At 42.6% G+C, this 12,463-nt stretch overlaps 2 protein-coding genes across 4 annotated transcripts in view; one reads left to right on the top strand and one right to left on the bottom strand.

The window, feature by feature from the left end:
- Positions 1–12,463, bottom strand: part of npy2rl (neuropeptide Y receptor Y2, like) — a 94,683-nt gene that overhangs the window by 5,537 nt on the left and 76,683 nt on the right. The gene's annotated exons all lie outside the window — the stretch shown is intronic.
- On the top strand, positions 207–11,578 carry mus81 (MUS81 structure-specific endonuclease subunit). 3 transcript variants are annotated; one of them, XM_052064252.1, is made up of 15 exons: positions 207–595; positions 2,399–2,528; positions 4,077–4,156; positions 4,339–4,446; positions 4,520–4,600; positions 4,678–4,766; positions 5,369–5,551; positions 6,075–6,161; positions 6,227–6,357; positions 6,427–6,539; positions 7,398–7,613; positions 8,512–8,637; positions 8,837–8,940; positions 9,014–9,097; positions 11,087–11,578. In XM_052064252.1, exons 1-15 carry the CDS (start codon positions 455–457, stop codon positions 11,151–11,153), a joined length of 1,740 nt encoding a protein of 579 aa, XP_051920212.1. In that variant the 5' UTR covers positions 207–454; the 3' UTR covers positions 11,154–11,578. The 3 variants fall into 3 exon arrangements, with proteins under 3 accessions (XP_051920212.1, XP_051920229.1, XP_051920219.1); XM_052064269.1 differs by having other exon boundaries at positions 208–595; positions 5,369–5,545; positions 6,081–6,161; XM_052064259.1 differs by having other exon boundaries at positions 208–595; positions 5,369–5,545.

Genomic DNA, 12,463 nt, shown 5'->3' with positions numbered 1-12,463 from the left:
AAGACTATTCTTTCATTCATCAAATCATTCAAATTGAAAATGTTCACAAAATTCCATGGGTGTCACGTGTTATTGGTGATTTTATATCGACTTCTTTGAAATTCTGTAACGCGTGCGATCAATAGCTTGCTTTGTTTTCATATGCGAATGCAAGTTGAGAAATGACCGCTAGGCGGCAATGTTGCCATAGTTTTCTCCTCCCCCTTCTTCTTCGTGACAAACCAGGAAGTTACGCCAAGGTAGCATCCGATTGGACCAGAAAGCGGATGGCAAACTTTGACTTGAATTGAAAAAGATTGAAAAGGTACGTTTTACTATCCGGAATTTATATTATTGGTGAATTGCGGACGAAGCAGCATGGAAGGCCATGTCTCCAAGAGCACAAGCATGTGCCTGACATACTGCAATCAGTTGACTACTCTGTGACACTCCATTTGTGATCTCATCCAGCGACATGTCCGCCTCCGAGCCGGTCCAGATGGGCCGAAAACGTCCCGTTCCCACGTGTCCGAACCCGCTGTTCCTCAAGTGGCTCACTGAACTCCGAGACGAGGCCAAAGAAAAAGGCCTGAAGATCCAGTACGTTTATCAGAAGGTCGGTTGCTGCAAAAAAAAACCCTGGCTCGTGATATGCTATTACATTTGGGGTTCGAATGTTGAAAATAATTATTATTCCTTGATATATATTTTTCCACACATTTTCCTAAATAATCCTTGCAAATGACAGTCCACACAATTAATCACCTTTTAATTAATTAAAGATGATGAGCCGAGAGTAACTTTTTTTAACCAAACCTCCGAATTACGATACATTTTTATTGACATAGCACTTTCACAACAGCTGCAGCTGTAACAAAGTGCCTATTTAACCTAAAATAACACATTCATGGAGCGGATATGCAAATTTTTCACACAACGGCGTTTCAAAACATTTTATTTTTTCTAAAGATTTTTTTTTTCCAAGATGGCGCCCGAGTAGGCAGCCTTCGGCAAGTGCTCTTCAAGAGCCTTGCTTTTTTGTTCTTTTTTGCTGTTTTTGTCTTTTGTTTTGTCACATGTTGTTTGTTGTTTCATTGTGTGGACCTGATATGGACTGTTTTCAGCGCTTTTTGGCCACGACATTCGTCAAAGGAGCAGTATCTGTGCTTGGTGGTTGCGCCTTCTCGGCAGCACGCCTGTACCAGCACAGATTTTGATTGGGAGGAATGTCGGCGCCATTGACTGTCGGTGCTGGACAGACCTGGGGCGCTTGTGTTTTTTGCGCCAGTAATGGGCAGCATTTTTCACAACCCCGATTTGTTCAGTGGCTATGTCAGCGCTGTTGGACAGTTGGCGTTGGTGCGGCTGGATGGATGGCCGCTGAAGTTGAGGATGAGGAGAGAGGAGCGTTGGCGAAGAGCGCCGATGCATATTTGGAACCGTGAGTCGCCGCTTGGAATTGAAATGGATTTCATTGGGACAGGAGAAGTGAACCAATCTCTTTTTTCGTCAATGGATGCTACAGCTTCTTGTTGACTTTGAAACTTAGCTTGTAGCCGACGTGTGCACATTTTGAGCATGACGTCTCTGATCCACTGGTTAAAGGACGCTTTGATTCTCTCTTTCATCTCAAACCGCTTCAAACAACAAAGCGTGTGACGGAAAAGTGGTTAGGACTGCACGACTGTCTGTGTTTTATGTTATGTGTTGTGTTTATTATTTTACCTTATGTTAACTGTTTTGTAAAGCGCTTTGTTACAGCTGCCGCTGTTGTGAAAGCGCTATATAAATCAGCATGTATTGTATTGTATTGTATTGTAAAGAAGTTAAAATGGTCATTTGTTTGCATGTTTGCACTGAGGAGGATTAAGAGGAAGAAATTTCATCGATGCTGCATGTCATACATAAAGCATATTTGACAATAAAGATGACCTTGACCTTGTTGACTTGGCAGCATGAGGAGGTCATATTTATTTAAATCAAAAGTTGTTGGAAAAAAAACGTCTCAACAGGTCAAGTTACGTTTTAATATCTTGACTTTTTTTTCTCCAAGCATCTTCACAGTTCTTAAAGCCAGTGAACTTTTGGAGAGGTTCTGATTGAATTCCTTTACAGAGTGTCAGAGTAGCTTTCCAGACCTGCTGTTTGACATGTAATTTATTTTGTATTATAACCATATCAAATAAACAAATCTGCCAATAATAAACTATTTGGGAAATAATGAGAAAAATGTCATTTGAATGTTGGATTACTCAACCAACTAGGATTGCGCAATATGACCTGAAGATGGGGGAAAAATGCAATTAAATTTTCTGTTTTTAATCTGATTTATATCATAAATATATTTCAATTAATTGGGGGGAGGCTATGATGCGCCCATCCCTACAACCAACCATGATTGTTGTTCGTGTGTTTGTAGGCCATCAATTCTCTGAATAAATATCCTCTTCCGCTTCGGGATGCCAGAGAGGCCAAGATCCTGCAGAACTTTGGAGACGGCATCTGCAAGATCCTGGACTCAAAGCTGCAACAACACTACAGAGAGTGTGGTGAGACCCACAGAACATACACAGTGACTCAGAAGTTGTTTTTTTCCAGTTCACTTTTGCCGTGTGATGAAATAATGGGAGTTTGATAGTTGGTAGGTTAAACTTGAGAATAATTGAAACAAACAAACAAATTGCAGTAGGTAACAGGATATACAGAAACGTCAAATCAAAAGTAACAAACAAACTATACATATGACAGCAAATATTAAGAATGTAATACAAAATAGTAGACCAGAAAAAGCAAAATATTAGTTGACAAATATTAGATGAACGTGCAATGAGTGAATTCTTGTTTAAAATGACAAGAAATAAACTCACAAAATAATGCAAAAATGATTAAAGAAAATACGAAATGCTACAACAGGCAAATTACATATTAGGAACAAAAAAATGACAATGACCAAAACACCAGATCAAAATAACGGAATAAATAAATAAATTATTGGACACAAATCTATAGCGATATTACAAGAAATTAAAAAAAAATACATATTAGGGGGGAAAAAGCACAAACTACTCAAAAGTAGATGAGACATACCATAATAACAGTTCAAAAAAAAAAATATGAGATACAAAAAACAAATATTACAAGAACTAAACGCATGAAATGATCGAAAATAAGAAAAATACACAAATCTCGGCCACAAGTACACTAAGATGAGAACTAAAACCGTGCTACACAGACAATAATAAAATGTAAAGAAAATAACGCTGAGCATCGTGATTTCATTTGTAACTGTAAGACAAAGCGTGTGATTGATTTGAAGCGCGTCATGTGTTGGAAAAGAGACAAAACGCCGTGGTTTGAAACAGCAAAGTCCTACACCAGGGGTGTCCAAACTTTTTGCCAAGGGGGCCAGATTTTATGTGGTAAAATGTCGGGGGGCCGACCTTGGTTGACATTCTTTACATTGAACAACAATATTGTTCAACAAATTTTAGTAAGCCAGTCTGTTTCACATTTCCATTTTTATTTTAATTTCAACAATCTTAAGAATTTCTTTTGGTTCATTTGAAACTGGTATATCACATGCAACTGCTTATTCACTTGACTTTTTCTTAAACAGAAGTCTCCTGAGTGCAAATTGATCGATTTGAAACATAAAATGTATCACCATGACTTTTCAATAGTCACAAAATCTTTGACTCGAACAACAGGGAAATGAACAAGCAATACACATATCCACAACTGCAAGGATCATTTGAAATATGACATATCAGTCAATATAAACACGGAGTGATGTCTTGTTAACTCGTGAGTGATGCCCTCTCGTGTCTAAATGCTATTACTCATTTAGTGAATGCTATTACTCATTTAGCCACTAGAGGGAAGCAGTACTCTATGAAACATCACTCACCAGTCTATGAGATCTCAGTCAATGCAACGCGTGTTCCATTGCGCCCAACCTGCGGGCCAGACGGCACTGATTTTATGACGGGGGCCGAGGGCCGGATGAAATTCGACCGCGGGCCGGATTTGGCCCCAGGGCCGGACTTTGGACATGCCTGTCCTACACGGCATTGAACGTGGCCTCGTCCCTCCCTTAGGCGAGAACGTCACCCTCGGCAAAGAAGCGTCATCGCCTGCTGTCCCCTCCGACGATAAAAGTCCACATCCCAGCAGGAAGGTGACACAGAATTCAAAAAATGTCTCTTGTTTTTTTTTTTTTTTAATGGAAATGACACCCGGCTTTCAGCCAAGTTGTATTTGGCCGTGTGTATCCAGCGGCCTGTGAAGTGCTGCCTCCATGAGTGAAAAGTGTTCTTTACGTCATCATCCAACCATGGCTTTCCGTGTCAAATCACCCAGGACCGGAAACTAGAAAGAGCGGTGACCAAGAGAAAGAAAAGGGAATACATGCCTCAAAAAGGATCCGGCGGCTACGCCGTGCTGCTCGCGCTTTACCGAGACTCGCAGGTAATGTGATCGCCGTCTCGCCGGGTTTGTTTATTTGACAGCGCAAAAGAGCGAGCGGCGTGTCTCTGTGCAGACGGCGGGCAGTAAAGGTTTCATGTTCAAGATAGAGCTGCAGGCCCAAGCGCAGCATCTTTGCCACAAATCCTTCACGGTGGTCAGTTCCCGTTAAGCCTCTTCAATTCCAGATAGACTTCTTGACCCTCTGGACATTTACGCTTTTTCCGCCCGTAGCCCGAGCTCGGGAGCAAGTATGCGGCCTGGTCGGCGGTCGCCACCCTGGTCAAGAGGAACCTGCTGATAAAGACGCACAATCCTGCGCGGTAATTATAAAAATATACGGTTTTCCATGACTTCTTTTCAAAAAAACAAATCACGTGTACAAAACTAGTAGACCCCCGGAATACAAAAATATTGTTTTTTAAATCTGAAAATTTTGTACAAAAAAATGCTAAATTTATTCAGACAAAAAATGACCAAATAATAAAAAAGATTCACAAAAAAATTGATAAAAATCTCCCCCAAATTTGACACAAAATATATCAAAGTTTGGAATTAAAAATGGACTTAACCAGATGAAAAACACAAACAGTAGAAAGGAAAATACACAAAGACACCGTCCATCTATTTAACTAAACCGCTTTATCCTCTGACGGCTGGGATAGGATCCAGCACCGCCCCCGGCGACCCCGTGACCCTTGTCGATAAAGCGGATCGGAAAATGGACGAATGGATGGATGGCTTGATCTTCTCGAGGGTCGCGGGTGTGCTGGAGCCTATCCCAGCACACTCCGGGCAATCTGCGGGCCACACCCGAGCAATTAAAAAAAAAATCGGGGGTTGGGGAGGGCAAAAAAAAGCACAAATACATGACATATTTCATGTGAACATTTCTCTCTGGCTGACTGGCATCTCACCTTGGCAGCTACTCTCTGACGGAGGAAGGCGTGTCTTTGGCGCGGCGTCTGCATTCAGCTGCCTGTCAGTCCGAACCGCCTCTGGAGGATAAGGACGACGACAAAGAGGAAGAGGAAGGTCGTCCTGTGACCGTGGACCTCACTGTGAGTGAGGAGGAGGAGGAGGAGGAGGATGGCCAAGACAGGTTAGCGTAAGTAGGGGATGGAAATTGGCGCCCTCTGGTGGGAGCTTGGGGGCTCGCAAAGTCATTCGACAATCAGTTATTACATCTTTTTTCATTCATTCATTCATCTTCCGAGCCGCTTGATCCTCACTAGGGGGGTGCTGGAGACGATCCCAGCTGTCTTCGGGCAGTAGGCGGTGGACACCCTGAATCGGTTGCCAGCCAATCGCAGGGCACATACAAACGAACAACCTTTCGCACTCACACTCCCACCTAGGGACAATTTTAGAGTGTTCAATCAGCCTGCCACGCATGTTTTTGGAATGTGGAAGGAAACCGGAGCACCCGGAGAAGACCCACGCAGGCCCGGGGAGAACATGCAAACTCCACACAGGGAGGCCGGAGCTGGAATCGAACCCGGTACCTCTGCACTGTGAAGCCGATGTGCTAACCACTGGACTACCGGGCCGCCGTTATTATATCTTGTCATTTGAAAAAGTGCACACGGGAAACGCCGGGCTTTTGAAATGACCAAATGTTCTTCTCTCAGACCGAGGTGCGAGGCAGCAAGCGGCGGACGACTCCTGGCAGGGACCTTTGACATCGTCCTGTGTGTGGACGTCAGCGAGACGACCGGGTAAGCGACCGAGTTTTCATCTCATTCAGCCGCCGCCTTTCAACACGTTGGCGGTGCGCCTGCAGCGGCAGCAGCTACCAGTGCAAACAGGAGCTGGTCACGGAGCTGCGCAGGCAGTGCGTCGACTTTGACGTCAGGAAACTCCACGTGGGCGACTTCCTGTGGGTGGCCCGGGAGAAAGTCACGCCCGCATCAGGTGGGATTTCTGCTCTCGGCCAGCCCTGCCGCCGCCCGCTTGTCCACACTGACACGAATCAATCCGCAGGTCACTCGCGAGTCGGCGCAGAGAAGGAGCTGGTCCTCGATTATATTATCGAAAGGAAGCGGATTGACGACCTGTGCGGTAGCATCATTGACGGACGCTTCAGGGAGCAGAAGGTGCGATAAGAACATCTTCTAAACCGTAACATATTTACATTTTGGCATAGCAACACCAAGACAGCGCTTAATAATTGTTCAATTTTGCGTCACTCATCCTGTCAAAAGTCAGACCTTCAAAATAAAATCTTGCAATCTAATGAGAGTCTCATGACAGTTTCTTGGGTCTCGAAATAGTTTTGAGTGGCCAACTTACTGGCATGCGTCCATTTTGAAGGCCTGACATTTGACTGGATGTTGCCGAGCAGCCGTTTGATAGATGGTGAGAAACAGAATTGAAAAAAGAAATCACAAAATGGCTGCCAGTCTCTTGCCTCCTTGCTCTGCTCCTGAAGTGTCAAGTTCCGGTCCTGCACGGTTTAGATGTTTCCCTCCTCCAACATACCTGATTTAAATGATCAGGATGATATCAGGCCCCTGTGGAGCTTGCTAATAATTTTAATACGCGTTTATTTTAATTTTATTAATTTAAAAATAAAATAAATTAAATATTATTAATAAATTAAAAATATTGTTTAAATAATTTGTAGTATTGATAAAAATTATCTTCAGTGTTTATTTATCCATTTCATTTGTAATTTCTATCTGACACTGTTCTAGTGCATCAAGTTCTTATTTCCGATAAAAAAAAGGCTTGATATTTTTAGGCATCTAGAACAGATTAATTGGATTTACATGATTTTCTATGGGAAATATTGCTTTTGGATTTCGTTTTTCATCTCGCTTTATGGAACGGATTCATATCACCAAAACTTCCACAGTCTGCACGCACTGCACATTTTTATTTGTTTTTTTATTTATTTTTCCGGGTTTTTTTTGTTTGTTTTGATTTTTTAAATGTTGTGTTCCCTGTGTCAGTTTCGCATGAAGAGGTGCGGCCTGCGCAAGCCCATCTACCTGGTGGAGGGATTCGGAAAGGCGGCGTCCCAACTGAGCCTCCCCCAAATGACGTTGCAGCAGGCCATCGTCAACACGCAGGTGATCGACGGCTTCTTCGTCAAGCGAGTGCGGGACCTCAAGGAGTCGGCAGCCTACCTCGCCAGCATGACCAGACACCTCACCAAACTCTACCAGGTCAGGCGATGACGAGCACGTCAACTTTAGAGTGGAATGAGTAAAAAGAACGCGCGAGGGTTTTACAAATTGGACAGCCACAAATTTGAAGTAGAGATCCACAATCAAATAAGAACCCAGCCAACAATTCTCAAACGGTGACAAAACGTGCAGAAACTAATGCAAAAAAATATTAGTCAAAAAACACGAACATCAGACAAAAAAAAGGAAAATAATTAGAGATAAACACAACATTAAAAATACACAAATACCAAACAAAAAAATATGGAAAAAAATCTCAAGACATTGCATCCATATTACAAATACAAGATGGGACTTGCAGAATTATTACACTGGGGAAAATGTAGAAATATTAGCATTGAGCACAAAAATTAAATAGAAAATGCACCAATATTAAACACAAAAAAACCCACAAATAGCAGCCAAAAATACAGAGACTAGAAAAAAATGCACAAGGTGAGGTAGACAAATACAAATGTTTTTTTTTAAAGCAAAATTATTCCCTTAGTAATATATATATATAAATTATTTGACTGGAGAAAAATAAGAAAAAAATGGATGAGTAAAATTTCTCGAGACAGAAATAGTCATCAATAAAATATCAAATTAAGGTTTATATAGTTATACTCCTCATTGGTCCTTACACGTTATGTATTGCTATTTTAAATTGAGCTAATTTTATGTAAGATCGGATGTATAAAGGACTTGTATACTTGGTTCTGTATTGACTGTATGGACCTGTGAATTCACAATAAAAAAAAGAATTGGGGGAAAAAAATCAATTTTAAGATTTTATTTAAAAACACGTATTGGTTAAATGCAAATATCAGGGAAAACATTTGACATGAAAATGAATTAAATAAATGAATGTGAAAAGCGTGTGAACTGGAATCCTCAGAAACGCACGCTCGTGTGCCACTCGCGTGAGCTGAACGGTGACTCGGACCGCTGCGACGACGGCGCCCCCTTCTCGTCCTCCTTACTGTCTTTCGCCGAGTTTAATGACGGCGCCGTCAAGAACAAGGTGAGCCGCCCGGTTTTCGGGCTTGTGCCCGAATAACAACAATAATAATAATAATAATTAAATGATTTTCTTCTTTCTTCTTTGTACCCACATTCTTGCTGCTGGAGGCTGTAAATTTCCCCAGTGTGGGACAAATAAAGGATATCTTATCACCCGGCATGCTGAGTGACTGACGCCTTGCAACTCATCTCTGCTTTAGACTCAGACGGTGCGTGAAGCCTTTGCCAGACAGTTGATGCAAGTGAGCGGCCTGTCCGCAGACAAAGCAGCGGCCATCCTGGAGAGATACAACACACCACACAGGTAGTAGCCTCGCTCTGCCAATACCGCGTGGCGCAAGCTTGCACGCCGCTAATCTCGAATCTTCCCGCCTTAGTCTCCTGGCGGCGTACGACGAGTGCGCAAGTGAAGCGGGCAAGGAGAAGCTGCTGTCCACCATTCGATGCGGGAGGCTCAACAGGTTGGCCAATAGAATTGCTAGTTTGCGACATTATGATCACGTTTGAGACGATGGATATTTATATACAGTATATATATATATGTGACGGGGGTCACAACTATGATGGTCTCGAGCTCCACGTCGCTGCCGCTTCAAGAATACCAGACACTAGGATGTGGCTTTTCCCTTTTTTTATTGTCTGCAACACAGTATGGCAAGATAGGTGAAGTCACGGGGCTTTTCAGTCTAGAAAATAACTGCGCAACAAAAAAAACCCCACCTGTTAACTCAATGGATAAAAACTTTCATTCAACAAAACTTAAATGAAATGACGACACAAAAAGCAATGTGGACTCGGAACAAATCCGGGAACTAATTAAATACACAGCGCCAAAAAAAGGGAAAACAAAGTGAAATATTGCAATTAAACTAGAATGAATCCGGACCGTCAATGAAACCTGACTTACCCTGTGACTTCCCTGGTAGCTCTGCCTGAACTACGGCGGGAAGCTGGTGCCATACCGTGCGCTGTTGCGTCACTTCCGTCATAATTTAATAAACGCAATATATCACTCCGTTATATATATACAGTATATATATATATATATATAGTAACCACCAGTAGTCCAGTGGTTAGCACGTCGGCTTCACAGTGCAGAGGTACCGGGTTCGATTCCAGCTCCGGCCTCCCTGTGTGGAGTTTGCATGTTCTCCCCGGGCCTGCGTGGGTTTTCTCCGGGTGCTCCGGTTTCCTTCCACATTCCAAAAACATGCATGGCATGGCAGGCTGATTGGGCGCTCCAAATTGTCCCGAGGTGTGAGTGTGGGCATGGATGGTTGTTCGTCTCTGTGTGCCCTGCGATTGGCTGGCAACTGATTCAGGGTGTCTCCCGCCTACTGCCCGAAGACAGCTGGGTTTGGCTCCAGCACCCCCCGCGACCCTAGTGAGGATCAAGCGGTTCGGAAGATGAATGAATGAATGAATGAATTATTGTGAAGGCGGCCCGGTCGTCCAGTGGTTAGCACGTCGGCTTCACAGTGCAGGGGTACCGGGTTGAATTCCAGCTCCGGCCTCCCTGTGTGGAGTTTGCATGTTCTCCCCGGGCCTGCGTGGGTTTTCTCCGGGTGCTCCGGTTTCCTCCCACATTCCAAAAACATGCGTGGCAGGCTGATTGAACACTCTAAATTGTCCCTAGGTGTGAGTGTGAGTGCAAATGGTTGTTCGTTTCTGTGTGCCCTGCGATTGGCTGGCAACCGATTCAGGGTGTCCCCCGCCTACTGCCTGAAGACAACTGGGATAGGCTCCAGCACCCCCCGCGACCCTAGTGAGGATCAAGCGGTTCGGAAAATGGATGGATGGATGGATATATATAAAACAAATGGTACGTAACCAAATCTAGAACAGACAAGATGACAACACTCACAGGGATATATTCTTTATCCTCAGCAAAAGAATAAACAACTTTTCCTGCAGTTTACTGAGTCGCAGTAGTTGGGAGGGTCTTCTTCTTTGTCTTCGTGACTGTATTATACTGCCCACTTGTGGACAAGTCACACTGTGGCGTCGCTATAAAGTAGTCACCATGCACAGACCGTTTAATGCTTGAGGTTCTATTGAATTCTATGATTGCAACATGTTTTATAAAGTGCAATCATTTGAATAATTTAAAAAGCATAACAAAATTTGGATTGTTGTTGTTTTTTTTTTTTCTGGGAAAGATTTTCAGTCGTTTCATCGGGAAAAGGTGATTTGAATTACAATTTGGTGACATCTGGTGCCAATTACAAATCCTTGAAGCTCGATGGGTGACAGATTGGTCCATTTCTGCAGCCAATAAATCATTTTGCCGTGATGTCACCTACCGCCATGTTGGAGGTCCACGCAGTGTTTTGTTGCGGCGCTTGTTGAGTGTTGGAATAGAAAAGAAGTCTCCTGATCTCCATCGCCAAGCTAGCGCACAAACAACTTCTTAGAAAGACGCTAAAACTCTGCCACTTTGTTTCCCCAAGGAATTTGGGTCCCGCTTTGAGCCGAACTCTCTACCAGCTATACTGCACCAAAGGAGCACTGTCCTAAATCGTCTTGGATTTCAATGAAGGATTCTTGCTGCTACCATTTTTATTCAGTGCTGATACCGATCATGTGACTACAAATTAGAGCTTTGCATCCTAACCGTTGGTCGGAGTTGCTCAGATGAAAGTCACTTGGAAAACAACAAAAACCCTTAATGTGAAGAAGGGCAAAATTGATCGGAAATATGTGATGCGTTGATGTGTATCAACAGAAGAAGAAGAAAAAAATAACTACTTCTTTTTGAACGTTTAAAAGTTTTCATCACTGATCGCGCCGTCAGTGTTAAATTTCTCCATGTGGATGATTTTGTTGAGTGTTTCAAATGGTGTGTGCCATGTCAACCTGTTTTGTACATTTTCTTAAATCCTATTTTAAAATAAAATGTTTAATCCCACTCGAAACAAAGCTGCAAGTGGACATTTGTGGGGATGGTCATACTTACGACGTAACGACATCTTCAGAAGACGTCTCTATGAAATGATGATGTTGAGTGATCATCTCATTACATAAAACATTTGTCCCTCCTCCCGCAGCTCATTTTACACTCAAATCACATCTAGAAATTAATTTGCTCACTATGTGGCTAAAATATGAAGTCCCCAAAGAAAGTTGTAGAACAAGAAATGGATCACTTACTTGGGACTAGAAACGATGTTAGAATTTCCCTGGGCAGTTTTGCTTGCCATTCAATCATTAATGAATTCATAGAAATGGATGGATAGAATTATTAGAAACAAAACATTTTCTTTGGCTTTTGACTCGGCATGAGAATCGGGATTGTCTTATTGTCTTAACTGTTTTTATCTTATTAATTTATTGTTTTTCCTTTATTTGTTTTTTTTGGTCTGATTTTTACTTTGAGTACAGCACTTTGTTCGCACTGTGGTTGTTTTAAAAGTGCACTATAAAAAATACAGTTGAGTAATGTTACTACTGTTATGTCTTGCAGTTTGCTTTAGGTTTGATCTTATGTGTAGCCTTTTTTTAAACAGCTGTTAAAGTGCTCTCTAGTAATAAAATTGAGTTGACAATGCAGGCTGATTCTCCCCGCCCCCAAACAAATTCGTGACAATTAAAAAAAAAAATGTTTAAATAACATGTCTTTCAAATTCAAAATTCTCCTAATCTTACAATGACACGAGTATCCATGCATCCGTTAGCGTCATCCGCAGTCTGGATGGAGCATCTTCCCTCATCCATCAAGCTAATACACTTAGGTGGAGAGCGCGCGTCGTCTGGTCCTGTTGTTTCAAAATAATGTCTCAACGTGGTTCAGAACGCTAACGAAAAGCGTCGTGAGCTGTCACAACGGA

This window comes from Hippocampus zosterae, chromosome 1, assembly GCF_025434085.1.
Source record: "Hippocampus zosterae strain Florida chromosome 1, ASM2543408v3, whole genome shotgun sequence".
In the NCBI taxonomy this organism is placed as follows: domain Eukaryota; kingdom Metazoa; phylum Chordata; class Actinopteri; order Syngnathiformes; family Syngnathidae; genus Hippocampus; species Hippocampus zosterae.
This window is presented reverse-complemented; position numbering and strand designations above follow the sequence as displayed.

Excerpts from the sequence above, each read along its gene's own strand:
- mus81 (XM_052064252.1), top strand. The coding sequence starts at position 455 with ATGTCCGCCTCCGAGCCGGTCCAGATGGGCCGAAAACGTCCCGTTCCC. Across the intron at positions 4,157-4,338 it reads GTCCACATCCCAGCAGGAAG|GACCGGAAACTAGAAAGAGC; the intron begins GTGACACAGAAT and ends CAAATCACCCAG. Across the intron at positions 7,614-8,511 it reads ACCTCACCAAACTCTACCAG|AAACGCACGCTCGTGTGCCA; the intron begins GTCAGGCGATGA and ends TGGAATCCTCAG.